General features: G+C 40.4%; 1 protein-coding gene across 4 annotated transcripts in view; it reads right to left on the reverse strand.

Moving 5' to 3' along the window:
* ABHD3 (abhydrolase domain containing 3, phospholipase) overlaps positions 1–15,955 on the reverse strand; it is a 104,933-nt gene that overhangs the window by 25,464 nt on the left and 63,514 nt on the right. For 3 of the 4 annotated variants that reach the window (XR_013217012.1, XM_077270338.1, XM_077270339.1), the window contains 2 exons: positions 11,483–11,665; positions 6,141–6,186 (listed from right to left, as the gene is read on the reverse strand). Coding sequence is in view for 2 of the 4 variants with exons in the window: in XM_077270338.1 (XP_077126453.1) it covers positions 6,141–6,186; positions 11,483–11,665 (229 nt within the window). In the remaining 2 variants the exon portion in view is untranslated. Of the gene's footprint in view, positions 1–3,171; positions 3,264–6,140; positions 6,187–11,482; positions 11,666–15,955 lie in introns of those variants that run through there. The other variant, XR_013217013.1, reaches the window with a different exon arrangement.

A 15,955-nucleotide genomic window follows, 5' to 3' on the forward strand; every position in this document is an offset into this window, starting at 1 on the left:
GGCAGTGTGGACAGGTGCCAAGTCCTGCTGGAGAATGACATTTCCATCTCCAAAAAGTTGTAGGCAGCGGGAAGCATGAAGTGCTCTAAAATTTCCAGGTAGACGGCTGCGCTGACTTTGGTCTTCATAAAATACAGTGGACCTACACCAGCAGTTGACATGGCTCCCCAAACCATTACTGATTGTGGAAACGTCACACTAGACCTCCAGCAGCTTGGATTGTGGCCTCTCCACTCTTCCTCCAGACTCTGGGACCTTGAGTTCTAAATGAAATGCAAAATTTACTTTTATCTGAAAACACCTTGGACCATTGAGCAACAGTCCAGTTCTTTTTCTCCTTGGTCCAGGTAAGACACTTCTGGCGTTGTCTATTGGTCATGAGTGGCTTGACACAAAAAATGCGACACTTGTAGCCCATGTCCTGGATACATCAGTGTGAGGTGGCTCTTGAAGCAATCACTCTAGCAGCAGTCCACTCCTTGTGAATCTAACCCAAATTTCTGAATGGCCTTTTCTTAACCATCCTTTCAAGGTTGTGGTTAACCCAATTGCTTGTGCACCTTTTTCTACCACACTTTTTCCTTCCACTCAACTTTCCATAAATATGCTTGGATACAGCACTGTGTGAACAGGCAGTTTCTTTAGCAATGACCTTTTGTGGCTTACCCTCCTTGTGGAGTGTGTCAATGACTGGCTTCTGGACACCTGTCAAGTTAGCAGTCTTCCCCATGATTGTGGAGCCTACTGAAACTGACTAAGGGACCTTTTTAAACACTTAGGAAGCCTTTGCGTGAGTTTATTGTTAATTACCGTATATACTCGAGTATAAGCCGAGATTTTCAGCCCATTTTTTTAGGCTGAAAGTGCCCCTCTCGGCTTATACTCGAGTCATTGTCCTAGGGGGGTCGGCGAGGGAGGGGGAGCAGCGGCTGTGACATACTATCCTGCTCCTGGTGAGGTCCCTGCATGGTACCGCTCATTACAGTAATGAATATGGACCCGACTCCACTCCCATAGGGGTGGAGCCGCATATTCATTACTGTAATGAGCGGTAACGGTGACCGCTTAACGCTGGAAGAAGCTGTCAGCGCCCGGAGACCGGAGATGCAGGGACCGCACCAGGAGCAGGTGAGTATAATGGGGAGGGAGCACTGCGCGATATTCACTTTTCCTTGTTCCGGGCGCCGCTCCGTCTTCCGCAACCTCTGCAGTGACGCTCAGGTCAGAGGGCGCAAATGACGTGGTTAGTCCGCACCCTCTGCCTGAACGTCAGTGCAGAGAACGAGGAAGACACAATGGTGCCGGAACTAGGACCAGTGAGTATTGCAAGTGCCGGGGGCCTGAGCGACAAGAGGTGAATATGTCATTTTTTTATTTATTTTTTAATCGCAGCAACAGAGCAACAGCATATGGGGCAAATATCTCTATGGAGCATCTTATGGGGCCATATTCAACGTTTGTGGAGCACTATATGGGGCAAATATCTTTATGGAGAAACTTATGGGGCCATATTCAACGTTAGTGCAGCACTATATGGGGCAAATATCTTTATGGAGCATCTTATTGAGCCATAATCAACATTTGTGCAGCATTATATGGGGCAAATATCTCTGGAGCATCTTATGGGGCCATAATCAACATTTGTGCAGCATTATATTGGGCAAATGTTTCTATGGAGTATCTTATGGGACCCTTCTTAACCTTTATGCAGTACTGTATGGGGCAAATGTGTCTATGGAGCATATTATGGGGCCATTATTAACCTTTGTGCAGCATTATATGGGGCATATTTTAATATGGAGCATCTTATGGGGCCCATCATGAACTGTATGGAGCATCTTATGGGGCCCATCATGAACTGTATGGAGCATTATATGGGGCTCCTGATTCAAGATGGATATTCAAAAACACAACCTTCTGATATCTCAATTAATTTTACTTTTATTGGTATCTATTTTTATTTTTGAAATATACCAGTAGCTGCTGAATTTTCCACCCTAGGCTTATACTCGAATCATTAAGTTTTCCCAGTTTTTTATGGCAAAATTAGGGGGGTCGGCTTATACTCGGGTCAGCTTATACCCGAGTATATACGGTATTCTAATTTACTGAGATAATGACTTTTGGATTTTCATTGACTGTAAGCCATAATCATCAACATTAACATTAACAGAAATAAACACTTGAAATAGATCACTCTGTTTGTAATGACTCTAGATAATATATGAGTTTTTTGTATTGAAGAACTGAAATAAATTAACTTTTTGATGATATTCTAATTTTGTGAGAAGCACTTATAGGTATGAGCATCCATCACGTACATACATTTACCTCTGATTCTTACATAGTAAGAATAGTGATGTTTCAGAAAATCTAAAAAATTCTGTAAAGTGAAGCTTTTAAATGGGTATTATTATCATATTATTAAATTGCTTCAGTTAGCTACACAACATGAACATAAGCAAGTTTGCAATTGCTTTTTTATCTGTTGTTATTCTGATGCAATGAGAGCTTTTTTCTTACATAATGTACAGCAGGTTTCAATGGACTCAACCACCAGAGCCTGGCTGAGTATGCATAGTAGTTACATTTAAAAGAGTTAGCTCTTGACACTCCTTAAAGGAGGTATCTGGGACTTGCAAAAAATGTACCTAATTACTACCAGGCAGGTAATTGCAGCTTACCTACCTGTTGTGCATTCTTCTCCGGCACAGAGCGATCACAGACCACTCCCGCCAGGAATTCAGCTGCCTCTGCAGACGCGATGGGGCGGGACGTTTGGCATTACTCTTACTGACAGCTGGCTCCCCCAGTTAGGCAACGGGGATCCAGCTGTCAATCAGAATGACTTCGGAAGTCACACCCCATCACGAGTGGAAAAGAAGCCTCAGCTCTGTAGATGTGATGTCAGCAGAGGCTTCTGAATCCCTGGCAGGACCGGTCTGTGACCGTTCTGTGCCGGGAAGAGCGGCGCAGTGCACAACAGGCAGGTAAGCTGCAATTACCTGCCTCTTAGTGCTTAGGTACATTTTTTTGTAGTTTAAGAGTTCAGTAGAAGAATTAACTCCTAACATCCCTGTCAGTTCTCTCCAGCCCATTGATTTCTATACAGTAGTTAGCTGATGACCTACCTTTCAGATCCTGAGCTGTTAGTAGATCCTATAAAATCACAGTGCCACTAGAGAGTGTTTACAAGGTTACACCATATTGTATTATACTGAACACAATAATCAAACAGTGACCAGTAGGCTCATATGCTGCAACTGGTGCAAACAGAAATAATTTTATCATTTACCTTTAAGTGTATGCATCAGAAAAACATGAAAAGTTACACTTTGAAATCAGCACATATGACCTGTACAACGTTTTGTCGAGTAAAAAAAATAATGGCTCTGCCCTCTTCTGTGGTACCAGCTCTTAGATGTAATTGATATAGGGAGGTAGACTGTCCATTACTTTAGTTTTATTAGCGGCTACTTGAAAAGATTATTCAGTTCTAATTTCTGAGCTGAATGCACTTTTTCTGACTACTGTAAAATAATTTAGTAAAGCATTAATTAAAATTGCAAGATCGTATTTTCAAGCAATGAACACATATCTGAAAAATTACACACTAAAGAGCAGTATTTCCACAACCTTAACATATAATAAAACTAGAGATCCTTGCTAATTTTCTTCAGTCTGCGTTTAGTGAAAAGACTGAAGCAAATGCCTGGTACTGTCTGCATACTAAGCTGCTCTGAATAGACTACAGTGAAAAACAAAAAAGAGAAGAGGGGTCTACAGTACAATAAGAGCGGGGGTATCTGGATTATGGATTGCACCATTATATTGTGTCTCAAACTTTACAGTGGTGAAGAAATTGTATATTAATTCACTTATCCTAAAAAAGAACATACAAAAATGCAAAAACTTATATAGCTCCTTTTGATGGAAAAATAAAAAAGTAGTGCTGTCAGAATAGGGCAGCGCCGGGACAAAAGTGGTCAGTTTTTGCTCTTATTTGATCCCAATTGCTCCCCTGGGTATTTTTTTTTATTTTATAATCCACCGTACAGTGAAGATATGAACCTATTTAGTACTAATTTTTCTGGTCTCTTCCAAGGGGGTGTGGCTGATTATGCAGATCAGTCTAAAGACACACCTCTTAAGAATCCTATGAGCAACGCCCACTTCGTAATAAGCATAAAAATGAGCAAAAAGGCGATTTCTTTGGAACCATATTGCAAATGTTAAAAAATAATAAAATAGAATACGCAGGGGAGCAGTGGGAATAAAACAGGAGCAAACACTGGACAACAAATAAAAAGGCCCACATCTCTGGGGCTGTGTGATGGAGTTAAACAAAAACTGGAATACTTGGCAGCAGTGAGAATAAAAGAAGAGCAAACAGTGCTCACATTTGACCTAGTTACAAGTCTAACTAATTTATTGTACAGCAATGATAGCTCTCAAAGAGGACCTTATGAAATGATCTAACTTTATTTTCTTGGCTCTGAGACATGGGTTATAGTCATTCTTACACAACATTTTATGCCTTGGCAGAGACTCGATAGGCCATAAATAAGCCATAATGCTTTTTGAACTCTTTTGGAATTTGGTGGTAGTTTGCAATTACTTAAAAAATGATATAACGTATCATATCTATTAAAAAAAAAATCTAAAATGTTTTATATAATTATAATATCTGTACTAGCAACTTTTTGCTTTGCAGATCTATATTGTTTATCTTATTCAAAACTGTACAAAGCGAATGGTTTGGCCATCTTTCAATCTACGGAAGAGTCAGAGGTTAATCAGAGTTGATTCAGGCCTGTAAGAACAAAACCTCTATCTTGGTACCAGGTGCTTATTAGCTTCTAAATTGTCTTAGATCATGTTAATACTTTGCGTTGGTGTGGCCCAAAGCAGTGCCACAACTGCCGCATGGAAACCACAAAAAAAAAATTGTAAACCACTAATTAGGACATGAAGTATTGTCAAGATTGTGGTTTCTGCTAAACAAATCGTTGTAGTTTTTTTAAGAGCTACAAATAGATTGCCTCTGTTAACATGTTTTTGCCTTCCCTAGAATGTATACATTGGTCATATTCCTGCGACATATGCCACTGGAGTATAATCCAGTGGCATGTATTTTGCAAATTGGAGAAATAAAATTGTAAAGTAAAAAATCTACACCCAATGCTGAAGGTCTCTGGTCCGGAACGTGCAGCAGGTTAAGAATTTCTATAGCATGAAAAAGAAAAGTTATGCCAACATACACTGGCTCATCAAATGCCAAAAGGACATACATGGCTGATGCATAGAATGCTATAGATTGCTACGACTGTATAAACACACTCACACGGGTAAGGTACAAACCAGGAGAGACAAACACCTGAACCCAGCAGGTCCCTGTTCAGACTAAGAAAGTCCCTAATCTCACCCTGATTTGCCTTTGCCTCTGCCTGACTGTGGAGGTTGGCACCCTAGTTATACGCAATGGCAGCCAAACTCAACTTAGACTTACCCTGAATGTCCTTAACTGCATGCTCTCTATAAACAATGTGTGAAATACACTAAAATCTGGGAAAAAGGTATAGGACTGTGAATGTGTTCACACAGACACACAGGAAAGAAAGAAGAAAATAAGAAGAACCACACAACAAATGGAATACGTTGAAAACCTCCCAGACCCCAAAAGAAAGGAAAGGGTACTGGGGAGGAAGACCACAAACAAACTGTAGAAAAAGCAACAGAGAATAACCAGGTAAAATAATCTCTAGATGAGGAGCTAGATCTCCAAACACCATGTCTTGAAATATAGCCAGCAAAGACTGCATGTGTCAGAAGAGTATAAAAAGCCACTCCCAAGATGTCATAGGAGAAACCAAATGAGGAAGTGAAAACACCAGCACCAAAGCAAAACAGCAAAGCAAAAAAAAGAAGAGAGCCTTATCAGCAGTTGGACAGAGACAAAACAGGCTGTGGTCCAACAGAAAGGGGAACCGACCACACAGCCAGAGGTGAGGTCACCGGATCGAGCCCCGAAGTAGAGCCATGACATAGATATGTACAGTGCATGGGTTGGGAAATTACCTAGCAAATATATTAAATGTAAAGTTATATAAAAAAAGAAGACATGATGAGAAAATACTTACCAAGAGATCTTCCCCAGCAACACCTCGATTATTGAAAACAACACACCTAAAAACAACAGAATGTTATGTTAATATACACTAGATGTGGTATATAAAATACAACTGTATGATCACTATCATAAAATAGTACCTGACGGATCTTACAGCCCCTTATGCCTGCAGTACAGTGGCTCCTGCAGTCTCTGAAACATCAATTTACTTCTCTTATGGATATGTCTAAAAACCTACCAAATGGACAGTCGTGGCCAAAAGTTTTGATACTGACATATTTTGTTTTTCACAAACTTTGCTGCATCAGTTTTTATACTGACAATTTGCATTAACTCTAGATTGTTATGAAGAGTGATCACATGAATTGTAAAGAATTGCTGTAATTCATTGCCATGAAAATGATTGTAATCCCAAAAATCCAATTTCCACTGATTTTCAGCCCTGTCACAAAATGACCTGCTTACATCATTTCAGTGATCTTCCCATTATCTTAAGAAAAAGTGTTAACAAGGATAAAACCACTGATATCACTGCCATGCTGATTGCATTGTACGAGCAGACTGGTTGCTTTAAAAAGAGGCTGGTGCTTGAAATCATTTATTATTCTGTCAACTATGGTTACTTCCAGAGAAACACATGCAGTTATCATTGCTTTGCATGGAAAGGGCTTTACAGGCAAGGACTTTGCTACTTGCAAGTGAAGTGAGTCTAGAAAGTGTAGTGAAGAAAGCTTAGCAAGTGCCTGGACCACCTTCTAAAGAAGATTCAGTTATGGGATTTGTTCAACGGCAGTGCAAAGCTTGCATAGGAATGGCAGCAGGCAGATGTCAGTCTACACTCACAGTGAGGCAAAGCCTTTTGGAGGTTGGTGTAAAAAAGAAATGCAGCAAAGAAGCCACATTTCTTCAGGAAAAACCTTAAGGACAGACTACCATTCTAGAAGAATTAATGAGATTGGACTGTGGAGGACTAGAGTAAGGTTATTTTCTCTGAAGAAGCCCCCTTCAGACTGTATTAAGTATCTGAAAGTATCATTGTTTGGGGAATGACAATAAAGCATCCTAAGAACATTTTATATGGGATGCTTTTCATCCAAGGGAATGGGCTCCCTCACAATTTTGCCTAAGAACACTGCCCTGGATAAAGATTGATATCTAAACAACCTCCAAAAGCAATTTCTCTCAATTATCAGGGAAAAATTTGGTGTGGAAAATTTGGTGTGGAACAATGCTTTTTCCAGCATGATGGAGCACAATGTCGCAAGGCAAACATGATAATTAAGTGGCTTGGGTAACAAAACATTAACATTTTTAGTTCAATGGCCAGAAAATGCCTCAAATCTCAATCTCATTGAGAACCTGTGGTCAATATTCAAAAAGTGGGTGGACAAGCAAAAACACAGAAAGTGTGATAAACTCCAAGGACTGATTAGACCGAAATGAGTGGTCAGTCAGGATTTGAGCCCAGAAGCTGATATCCAGGTGTCAGGGCAAAATGCAAAAGGCTTGAAAAATAAGGGACAACACAGTAAATATGGAGTCTTTACATAAACTTTATGTATTTGTCAAAAATTTAAAAACAAAGGAGGAGAAGCTTCTAATTGTACTTCAGTAACCACAGAAACATCTGACTAAAAGTTTTATGAAAACCAAAATTTGTGTCACTCTCAAAACTTTTGGCCACGACGGCACAATACAATCCTACAAGCTTTTTCACATTGTAAACTTACTTATTTTTCATGTATGTAATTCCTATGATTATCCTTTCCACGTGTCTGTACTATCCTACAAAGGCTTGCTACATTTGATCACATTCTGACATTTGGCACATTAATATTCATAGATAATGATCACCCTTGGAGCTTGGTGGATCTTAGACTTCTGTGAGGATTTCATTTGAAATTGGACCTAAAAACAAAAATGGTGCTGATAGGTGGGCATTCATTTACATCAGACAAACTCGTCCATCTGAGTCGAACAGAACCCTGAAATACCAAATAATGAGGCTGAAGTAATACTAAACCTAGAACTGAGGGATATAAGTTCATAGGAGATAATCTCGTTCCCACACTTGTCAGTCTGCAGGACTCGCTACATGTACCTGAATCCTTCTTGAATAAATCCTGCAGAGAACACAGTGGTTAATCTACTGCTGATCTGTTCCACTTTCCTCCAAAGAATGACTGAGTTTACTGTGCTTAGTCAAGAGAGTGCTAATAATATTTTTGGCAGGGCATGTGGGGGAGGCTCCTGCTGCAGCAAGTTCTCCTGACAGTCATAGCACAGTGACTAACTGGAGAAAGGACACAAGGGATCTCCTGAGACCGTAGATCAAATGCTATGTTTACTTGTCAATACTGATTGCAATTTGAGACAAAAGAGGGTGAAAAGAAAATATGACATGAAGGAGGAAGAGCTAAAATATTTTTTTGTGCATATTCTATGTTTTATTACCTTTTAAAGGGAACCAGACATGTCAAAAAACGCTATTAATCTTAAGAAATGCGGTTAATCTTCAGATTAATAATATTGTAAATATGCACTGTCGCCGTACTGAGAGCCTGGCTACTGGGAGGAAATAAACTGTATTCCTCCCAGCAGCCTCCGGCTTTCAGTCATAGAGGCCAGTCACCACTTAGTATACAGTGAGCGGTAACTGTTAACACCAGATCAGTACTGATGCATATTGTGGAGCCGGCTGTCAGTCAGTGCTAGGACATCGTTACACCTGCCGCTCACTAAGTACTAAGCGGTGACTGAAGCCACACCTAGAGGACTAAAAACCGGAGGCTGCCGGGAGGAATAAAGTTAGTTTCCACCTAGTAGCTGTCAGTAAGGTAGCTGCACAACTTTAAAACGCTATTAACCTACAGGTTAACCCCATAGCTACTGGTTACTAGCATGTTTTGACCATGAGAGGGTCCCTTTAAATACTGTATGTGATATACACTCACTGGCCACTTTATTAGGTACACCTGTCCAACTTCTTGTTAACACTTAATTTCTAATCAGCCAATCACATGGCGGCAACTCAGTGCATTTAGGCATGTAGACATGGTCAAGACAATCTCCTGCAGTTCAAACCGAGCATCAGTATGGGGAAGAAAGGTGATTTGAGTGCCTTTGAACGTGGCATGGTTGTTGGTGCCAGAAGGGCTGGTCTGAGTATTTCAGAAACTGCTGATCTACTGGGATTTTCACGCACAACCATCTCTAGGGTTTACAGAGAATGGTCCGAAAAAGAAAAAAAATCCAGTGAGCGGCAGTTCTGTGGGCGGAAATGCCTTGTTGATGCCAGAGGTCAGAGGAGAATGGGCAGACTGGTTCGAGCTGATAGAAAGGCAACAGTGACTCAAATCGCCACCCGTTACAACCAAGGTAGGCCTAAGAGCATCTCTGAACGCACAGTGCGTCGAACTTTGAGGCAGATGGGCTACAGCAGCAGAAGACCACACCGGGTACCACTCCTTTCAGCTAAGAACAGGAAACTGAGGCTACAATTTGTACAAGCTCATCGAAATTGGACAGTAGAAGATTGGAAAAACGTTGCTTGGTCTGATGAGTCTCGATTTCTGCTGCGACATTCGGATGGTAGGGTCAGAATTTGGCGTAAACAACATGAAAGCATGGATCCATCCTGCCTTGTATGGAGCATCTTTGGGATGTGCAGCCGACAAATCTGCGGCAACTGTGTGATGCCATCATGTCAATATGGACCAAAATCTCTGAGGAATGCTTCCAGCACCTTGTTGAATCTATGCCACGAAGAATTGAGGCAGTTCTGAAGGCAAAAGGGGGTCCAACCCGTTACTAGCATGGTGTACCTAATAAAGTGGCCGGTGAGTGTACAATATAACCCACTAAATTTTAGGGAATATATTTTTTCATTTAATTGAATTACACTTAGTAATTAGTTTTAGTCTTTATAGATGGAGCTCAGACAGCAGAAGATAAACTCAGGTTCTATTCAAATGCATTTGTCTGATCACTTAACAGAAGCACCAGGTGTTCTAGACGTATTTGTGAGATTTTATAAACTCTGTTACTGGTAATTAAAGAGATTGCAGAATATTTCATCAAATAACGTATTGTGAAAAACACTCTGGCAAGGGGATTTTAGAAGCATGTCCTCCACTTGGAAAGTAACTGGGATGACTGAGCATTATTTTACTGCCATGATTCAGTGCTTAATCTTGTGATGGCGCCAGAAGAAATGCAAAGTTGAAAGCATCACTGCACCATCTGCTGCGTGGGAGAAATGTTTATTGTGCCAAATTATATTCCCTGTTTTACCTAGTAAAGGAACCTCTTTTAATATACTCTATACACGGTAAATGTGGACAGAAACAAAACTTTGGTGAATTTCGGGTATGGGAACAAATTCAGACATAAATGTAAATAAAAAGGTTTATTTTTCTAATGACGTTGAACTAAACAAAGCAGAAAATGCTGATGATACCATATTCTAGTATGAACAATGGCATTAGGTGCACAAAACAGTGATGAAAGGTGATAAGGTGAAGAGACCCGCAGCCGATCTGGACTCGTACCGTGAATATCAGTCTCATAACACTAAGCCTATGGCTGGGTCAAGATGCCATGTGTCACAAATTTGTTTTATATCAACAATTAAAAAATGATAAGGCCAAGTACAGTATCATATCTTAATAATTACAATAGATCTGTTAAAATTGGGTGCTTTATGGATGGTGTCCACATGGCATCCATTTTCTGTGTGTACCCAATGAGTTGAATTGCCGTTTCTGATCAGAGTGGTGCACACTGTGATTTCTGGTCCATGTGTAAAAACATTCATGTTCGCTTGTCTCATTAGCCCTAAGTCTCTTGATATATGATTTTGAGACCAATGAGCATGTTTGTGTAGATGATCACTTTAAAAACATTGATGCACATTGACCAGACATCGTTTGTAGGTTCATGCGGCTAATTAGTGCCAAAACAAGATGCTGACACAAGATGGTTTGTGCAATTTCTTAATTGAAACACCAGATAATTGGTGCAGAGAAGCATAGCCTGGCTGCAAGACTTTTTAGGACAGTTCTTTAGCTGGGAATAGAGGTAGATTACTATAGTTCATTGAGACATAAGCAATCTTCTATATGTCGGCCTCTCTTCTGTTCTATCTTGGTTAGTTAGACCTCAGAATGTTAAGGGATTTAGGAAGAAATAGTGAAGAATATTTTATTTGGTTCCTTGGAAAGCAGCAAACATAATGGCTGCCATGTGTAAGATAAGAGCCCCAGTCTCATCAGATCGACAGTGGTCGTCTAGTTCATCTACCAGGTTATTAGGTTGCAGTCTGCATTTACACTCTGCATTATTGAGCATTACCTGTATCCGAGCGCTTCGCTGTGCTTAATCATATGAAGAATATAGGATTCCCGACTTGTTCCTGTGAGGCCGGGCAGTAAAAGGATTGTAGGTCTTGTGCCAGCATCAGGGTAAAGTGTATTATCATCATTCCTAAACCAGTCCAGTGAAATCTGTCCTCCATCTGCTGTTCTAATAAGCTCGCTGTAAGGCACAATAGAAAATGTACACTTTAATTAGATTTCTGCTAAGAAGCTGTAATGATAACTACATAGATTTTAGCCCACAAAAGGCTGCTTATGAGTAATCTCAGAAGGAAACGTCAGAGCACGTCCAAAAGGGCAGAGAAATAAGCAAAGTGACCAGAGGAACTGAACAGATTTATTTCGGCCTTGTGACATACAGGGGGAAAATAAGTATTTGTTACACCGCCCCGAAACCTGAAAGATCCGGAGAAGATCTGTATGGAGGAGTGGGCCAAAATCCCTGCTGCAGTGTGTGCAAATGTGGACAAGAGGAAATGTCACCTCTGTAATTGCAAACAAAGGTTTCTATGCCAAATATTAAGTTCTGTTGTTCTATTGTATCAAATACTAATTTCATGCAATAAAATGCAAATTAATTATGTAAAAATCATACAATGTGACTTTCTGCATTTTTTGTTTAGATTCTGTCTCACGGTTGGTGTACCTACGATAAAAATTACAGACCTCCATTCTTTGTAGGAGGGAAAACTTGCAAAATCGGCAGTGTATCAAACACTGTATCGGATTATGTTCCTAATATTACACATGTTAAACATTCAATATCAGGCATTTTTAAACTTTTTTTTAGAAATATATAAAGGTAAAGTGTCCCCTTTAAAGAAGCCCGACCATCACAGTTTTTATCCTCTTAATATATTTAAATCATCATATTGTATAGCATTGTGTACTTACAATTGCTCATTTTAACTTTCTACCCAACTAATTCTTTTTTCTCTTTTCTCTGCTCTATGTAGAAACAGGAAATCTCTTTTCCCAGCATGAGACATCCCACTCTTTAACTCCCGACCCAGCTGCTCTGCTTTTCAGCCAGTCAGGGACTATGCTATGAGGTACAATTGTTTTCCTAATGTTGACTCATACAGGGAAAATTGACCTCCTGTTTCTACATAGAGCTTAGAGGGATTCAGCTAGTCTGCTTTTAATTACGTGATGTCATAGAACTAATGGTAAAGAGAATAATTAACTCGGTAGGAAGGAAAAAATATCAATTGTAAGTACACAGTGTTATACAATATCATGACTACAATATATTAGAGGATAAAAACTTTTATGAAAGTTCTTCTTTAACCCCTTAGTGACAGAGCCAATTTGGTACTTAATGACCGAGCCAATTTTTACAATTCTGACCACTGTCACTTTATGAGGTTATAACTCTGGAACGCTTTAACAGATCCTGCTGATTCTGAAACTGTTTTTTCGTGACATATTGTACTTCATGTTAGTGGTAAAATTTCTTCGATATTACTTGCGATTATTTATGAAAAAAACGGAAATATGGCGAAACTTTTTTCAATTTTGCAATTTTCAAACTTTGTATTTTTATGCCCTTAAATCAGAGAGATATGTCACAAAAAATAGTTAATAAATAACATTTCCCACATGTCTACTTTACATCAGCACAATTTTGGAAACACATTTTTTTTTGTTAGGGAGTTCTAAGGGTTAAAAGTTGACCAGCAATTTCTAATTTTTACAACACTATTTATTTTTAGGGACCACATCACATTTGAAGTCATTTTGAGGGGTCTATATGATAGAAAATAACCAAGTGTGACACCATTCTAAAAACTGCACCCCTCAAGGTGCTCAAAACCACATTCAAGAAGTTTATTAACCCTTTACGTGCTTCACAGGAACTGAAACAATGTGGAAGGAAAAAATGAACATTTAACTTTTTTTGCAAACATTTTACTTCAGAACCATTTTTTTTTTATTTTCACAAGTGTAAAAACAGAAATTTAACCATAAATTTTGTTGTGCAATTTCTCCTAAATACGCCGATACCCCATATGTGGGGGTAAACCACTGTTTGGGCACACTGCAGAGCTTGGAAGAGAAGGAGCGCCGTTTGACTTTTTCAATGCAGAATTGGCTGGAATTGAGATCGGACACCATGTCGCGTTTGGAGAGCCCCTGATGTGCCTAAAACAGTAGAAACCCCCCACAAGTGACACCATTTTGGAAACTAGACCCCTTAAGGAACTTATCTAGATGTGTGGTGAGCACTTTAAACCCCCAAGTGCTTCACAGAAATTTATAACGTAGAGCCGTGAAAATAAAAAATCCCTTTTTTTTCCCTCAAAGATTTTTTAGCCTGCAATTTTTTATTTTCTCAAGAGTATCAGGAGACATTGGACCCCAAAATCTGTTGACCAGTTTGTCCTGAGTACGCTAATACCCCATATGTGGGGGGTACTGTTTGGGCACCCATCGGGGCTCGGAAGGGAAGGAGCGCTGCTTGGAATGCAGACTTTGATGGGATAGTCTGCGGGCGTCATGTTGCATTTGCAGAGGTCCTGATGTACCTAAACAGTAGAAACCCCCCACAAGTGACCCCATTTTGGAAACTAGACCCCCCAAAGAGCTTATCTAGATGTGTGGTGAGCACTATGAACCCCCAACTGCTTCACAGAAGTTTATAATGTAGAGCCATGAAAATAAAAAAAATCATATTTTTTCCACAAAAATGATCTTTTCACCCCCAAATTTTTACTTTCACAAGGGTAACAGGAGAAATTGGACCCCAAAATTTATTGTGCAATTTATGCTGAGGCTGATACCCCACATGTGGGGGTAAACCACTGTTTGGGTGCATGGCAGAGCTTGGAAGGGAAGAAGCGCCGTTTTGGAATGCAGACTATGATAGAATGGTCTGCGGGCGTTATGTTGCGTTTGCAGAGCCCCTGATGTACCTAAACAGTAGAAACCCCCCACAAGTGACCCCATTTTGGAAACTAGACCCCCCAAGGAACTTATCTAGATGTGTGGTGAGAACTTTGAATGCCCAAGTGCTTCACAGACGTTTATAATGCAGAGTCGTGAAAATAAATTTTTTTTTTTTTTCCACAAAAAAGATTTTTTAGCCCCCAAGTTTTTATTTTCACAAGAGTAACAAGAGAAATTGGACCCCAAAAGTTGTTGTCCAATTTGTCCTGAGTACACTGATACCCCATGTGTGGGGAGGATCACTGTATGGGCGCATGGCAGAGCTCGGAAGGGAAGGAGCGCCGTTTTGGAATGCAGACTTTGATAGAATGGTCTGCAGGCGTTATGTTGCGTTTGCAGAGCCCCTGATGTACCTAAACAGTAGAAACCCCCCACAAGTGACCCCAGTTTTGGAAACTAGACCCCCAAGGAACTTATCTAGATGTGTGGTGAGAACTTTGAATGCCCAAGTGCTTCACAGAAGTTTATAATGCAGAGTCGTGAAAATAAAAAATATTTTTTTTTCCACAAAAAAATTTTTTAGCCCCCAAGTTTTTATTTTCACAAGAGTAACAAGAGAAATTGGACCCCAAAAGTTGTTGTCCAATTTATCCCGAGTACGCTGATGCCCCATATGTGGGGGTAAACCACTGTGGGCGCACGGCAGAGCTCAGAAGGGAGGGAGCACCATTTGACTTTTTGAGCGCAAAATTGGCTGTGGCGTTTAGAGACCCCCTGATGTACCTAAACAGTGGAAACCCCCCAATTCTAACTCCAACCCTAACCCCAACAAACCCCTAACCCTAATCCCAACCTGATCCATAATCCTAATCACAACCCTAACGATAATCACAACCCTAACCCCAAAACAACCATAACCCTAATCAGAACCTTAAATCCAACACACCCCTAATCCTAATCTCAACCCTAACCTCAAATCTAACCCTAATCTCAATACACCTCTAACCCTAATCCCAACCCTAACCTTAACCCTAATCCCAAACCTAACCCTAATCCCAAACGTAACCCTATTGCCAACCCTAATCCAAACCATAACCCTAATCCCAACTCTAACCCTAACTTTAGCCGCAACCCTAGTCCTAACTTTAGCCCCAACCCTAGCCCTAACTTTAGCCCCAACCCTAACCCTAACTTTAGCCCCAACGCTAGCCCTAACCCTAAATTTAGCCCCAACCCTAACCCTATGTCAGGACTCTGAACATTTTTTACCTTTTGTGCATTACTGCCCTTTTCCAAGATGGCGTCTTTGGTCTCATGTGCACTGTGGCTTCCTGCTATAAAATTCCACCCCAGCGTTCAGTCTCTGCTAGAGTATTCTGCCTTGCATCCAGCTCCTGACCTCTGATTACTCCCTGGCTATATACCTGCTCCTGTGAACCTGTGTGGTGATCCTGCTACTCTGCTCCGAGTTCCTGCTGCATACACCAGTTTCCAGTAATCCTCCTTCATCTGCTGCTCGTGTTTACTTCCATCTCATTTGCTGGACATGTAAGCTGTTTCT

The sequence above is a fragment of the Ranitomeya variabilis genome, chromosome 6, assembly GCF_051348905.1.
Source record: "Ranitomeya variabilis isolate aRanVar5 chromosome 6, aRanVar5.hap1, whole genome shotgun sequence".
In the NCBI taxonomy this organism is placed as follows: Eukaryota; Metazoa; Chordata; class Amphibia; order Anura; family Dendrobatidae; genus Ranitomeya; species Ranitomeya variabilis.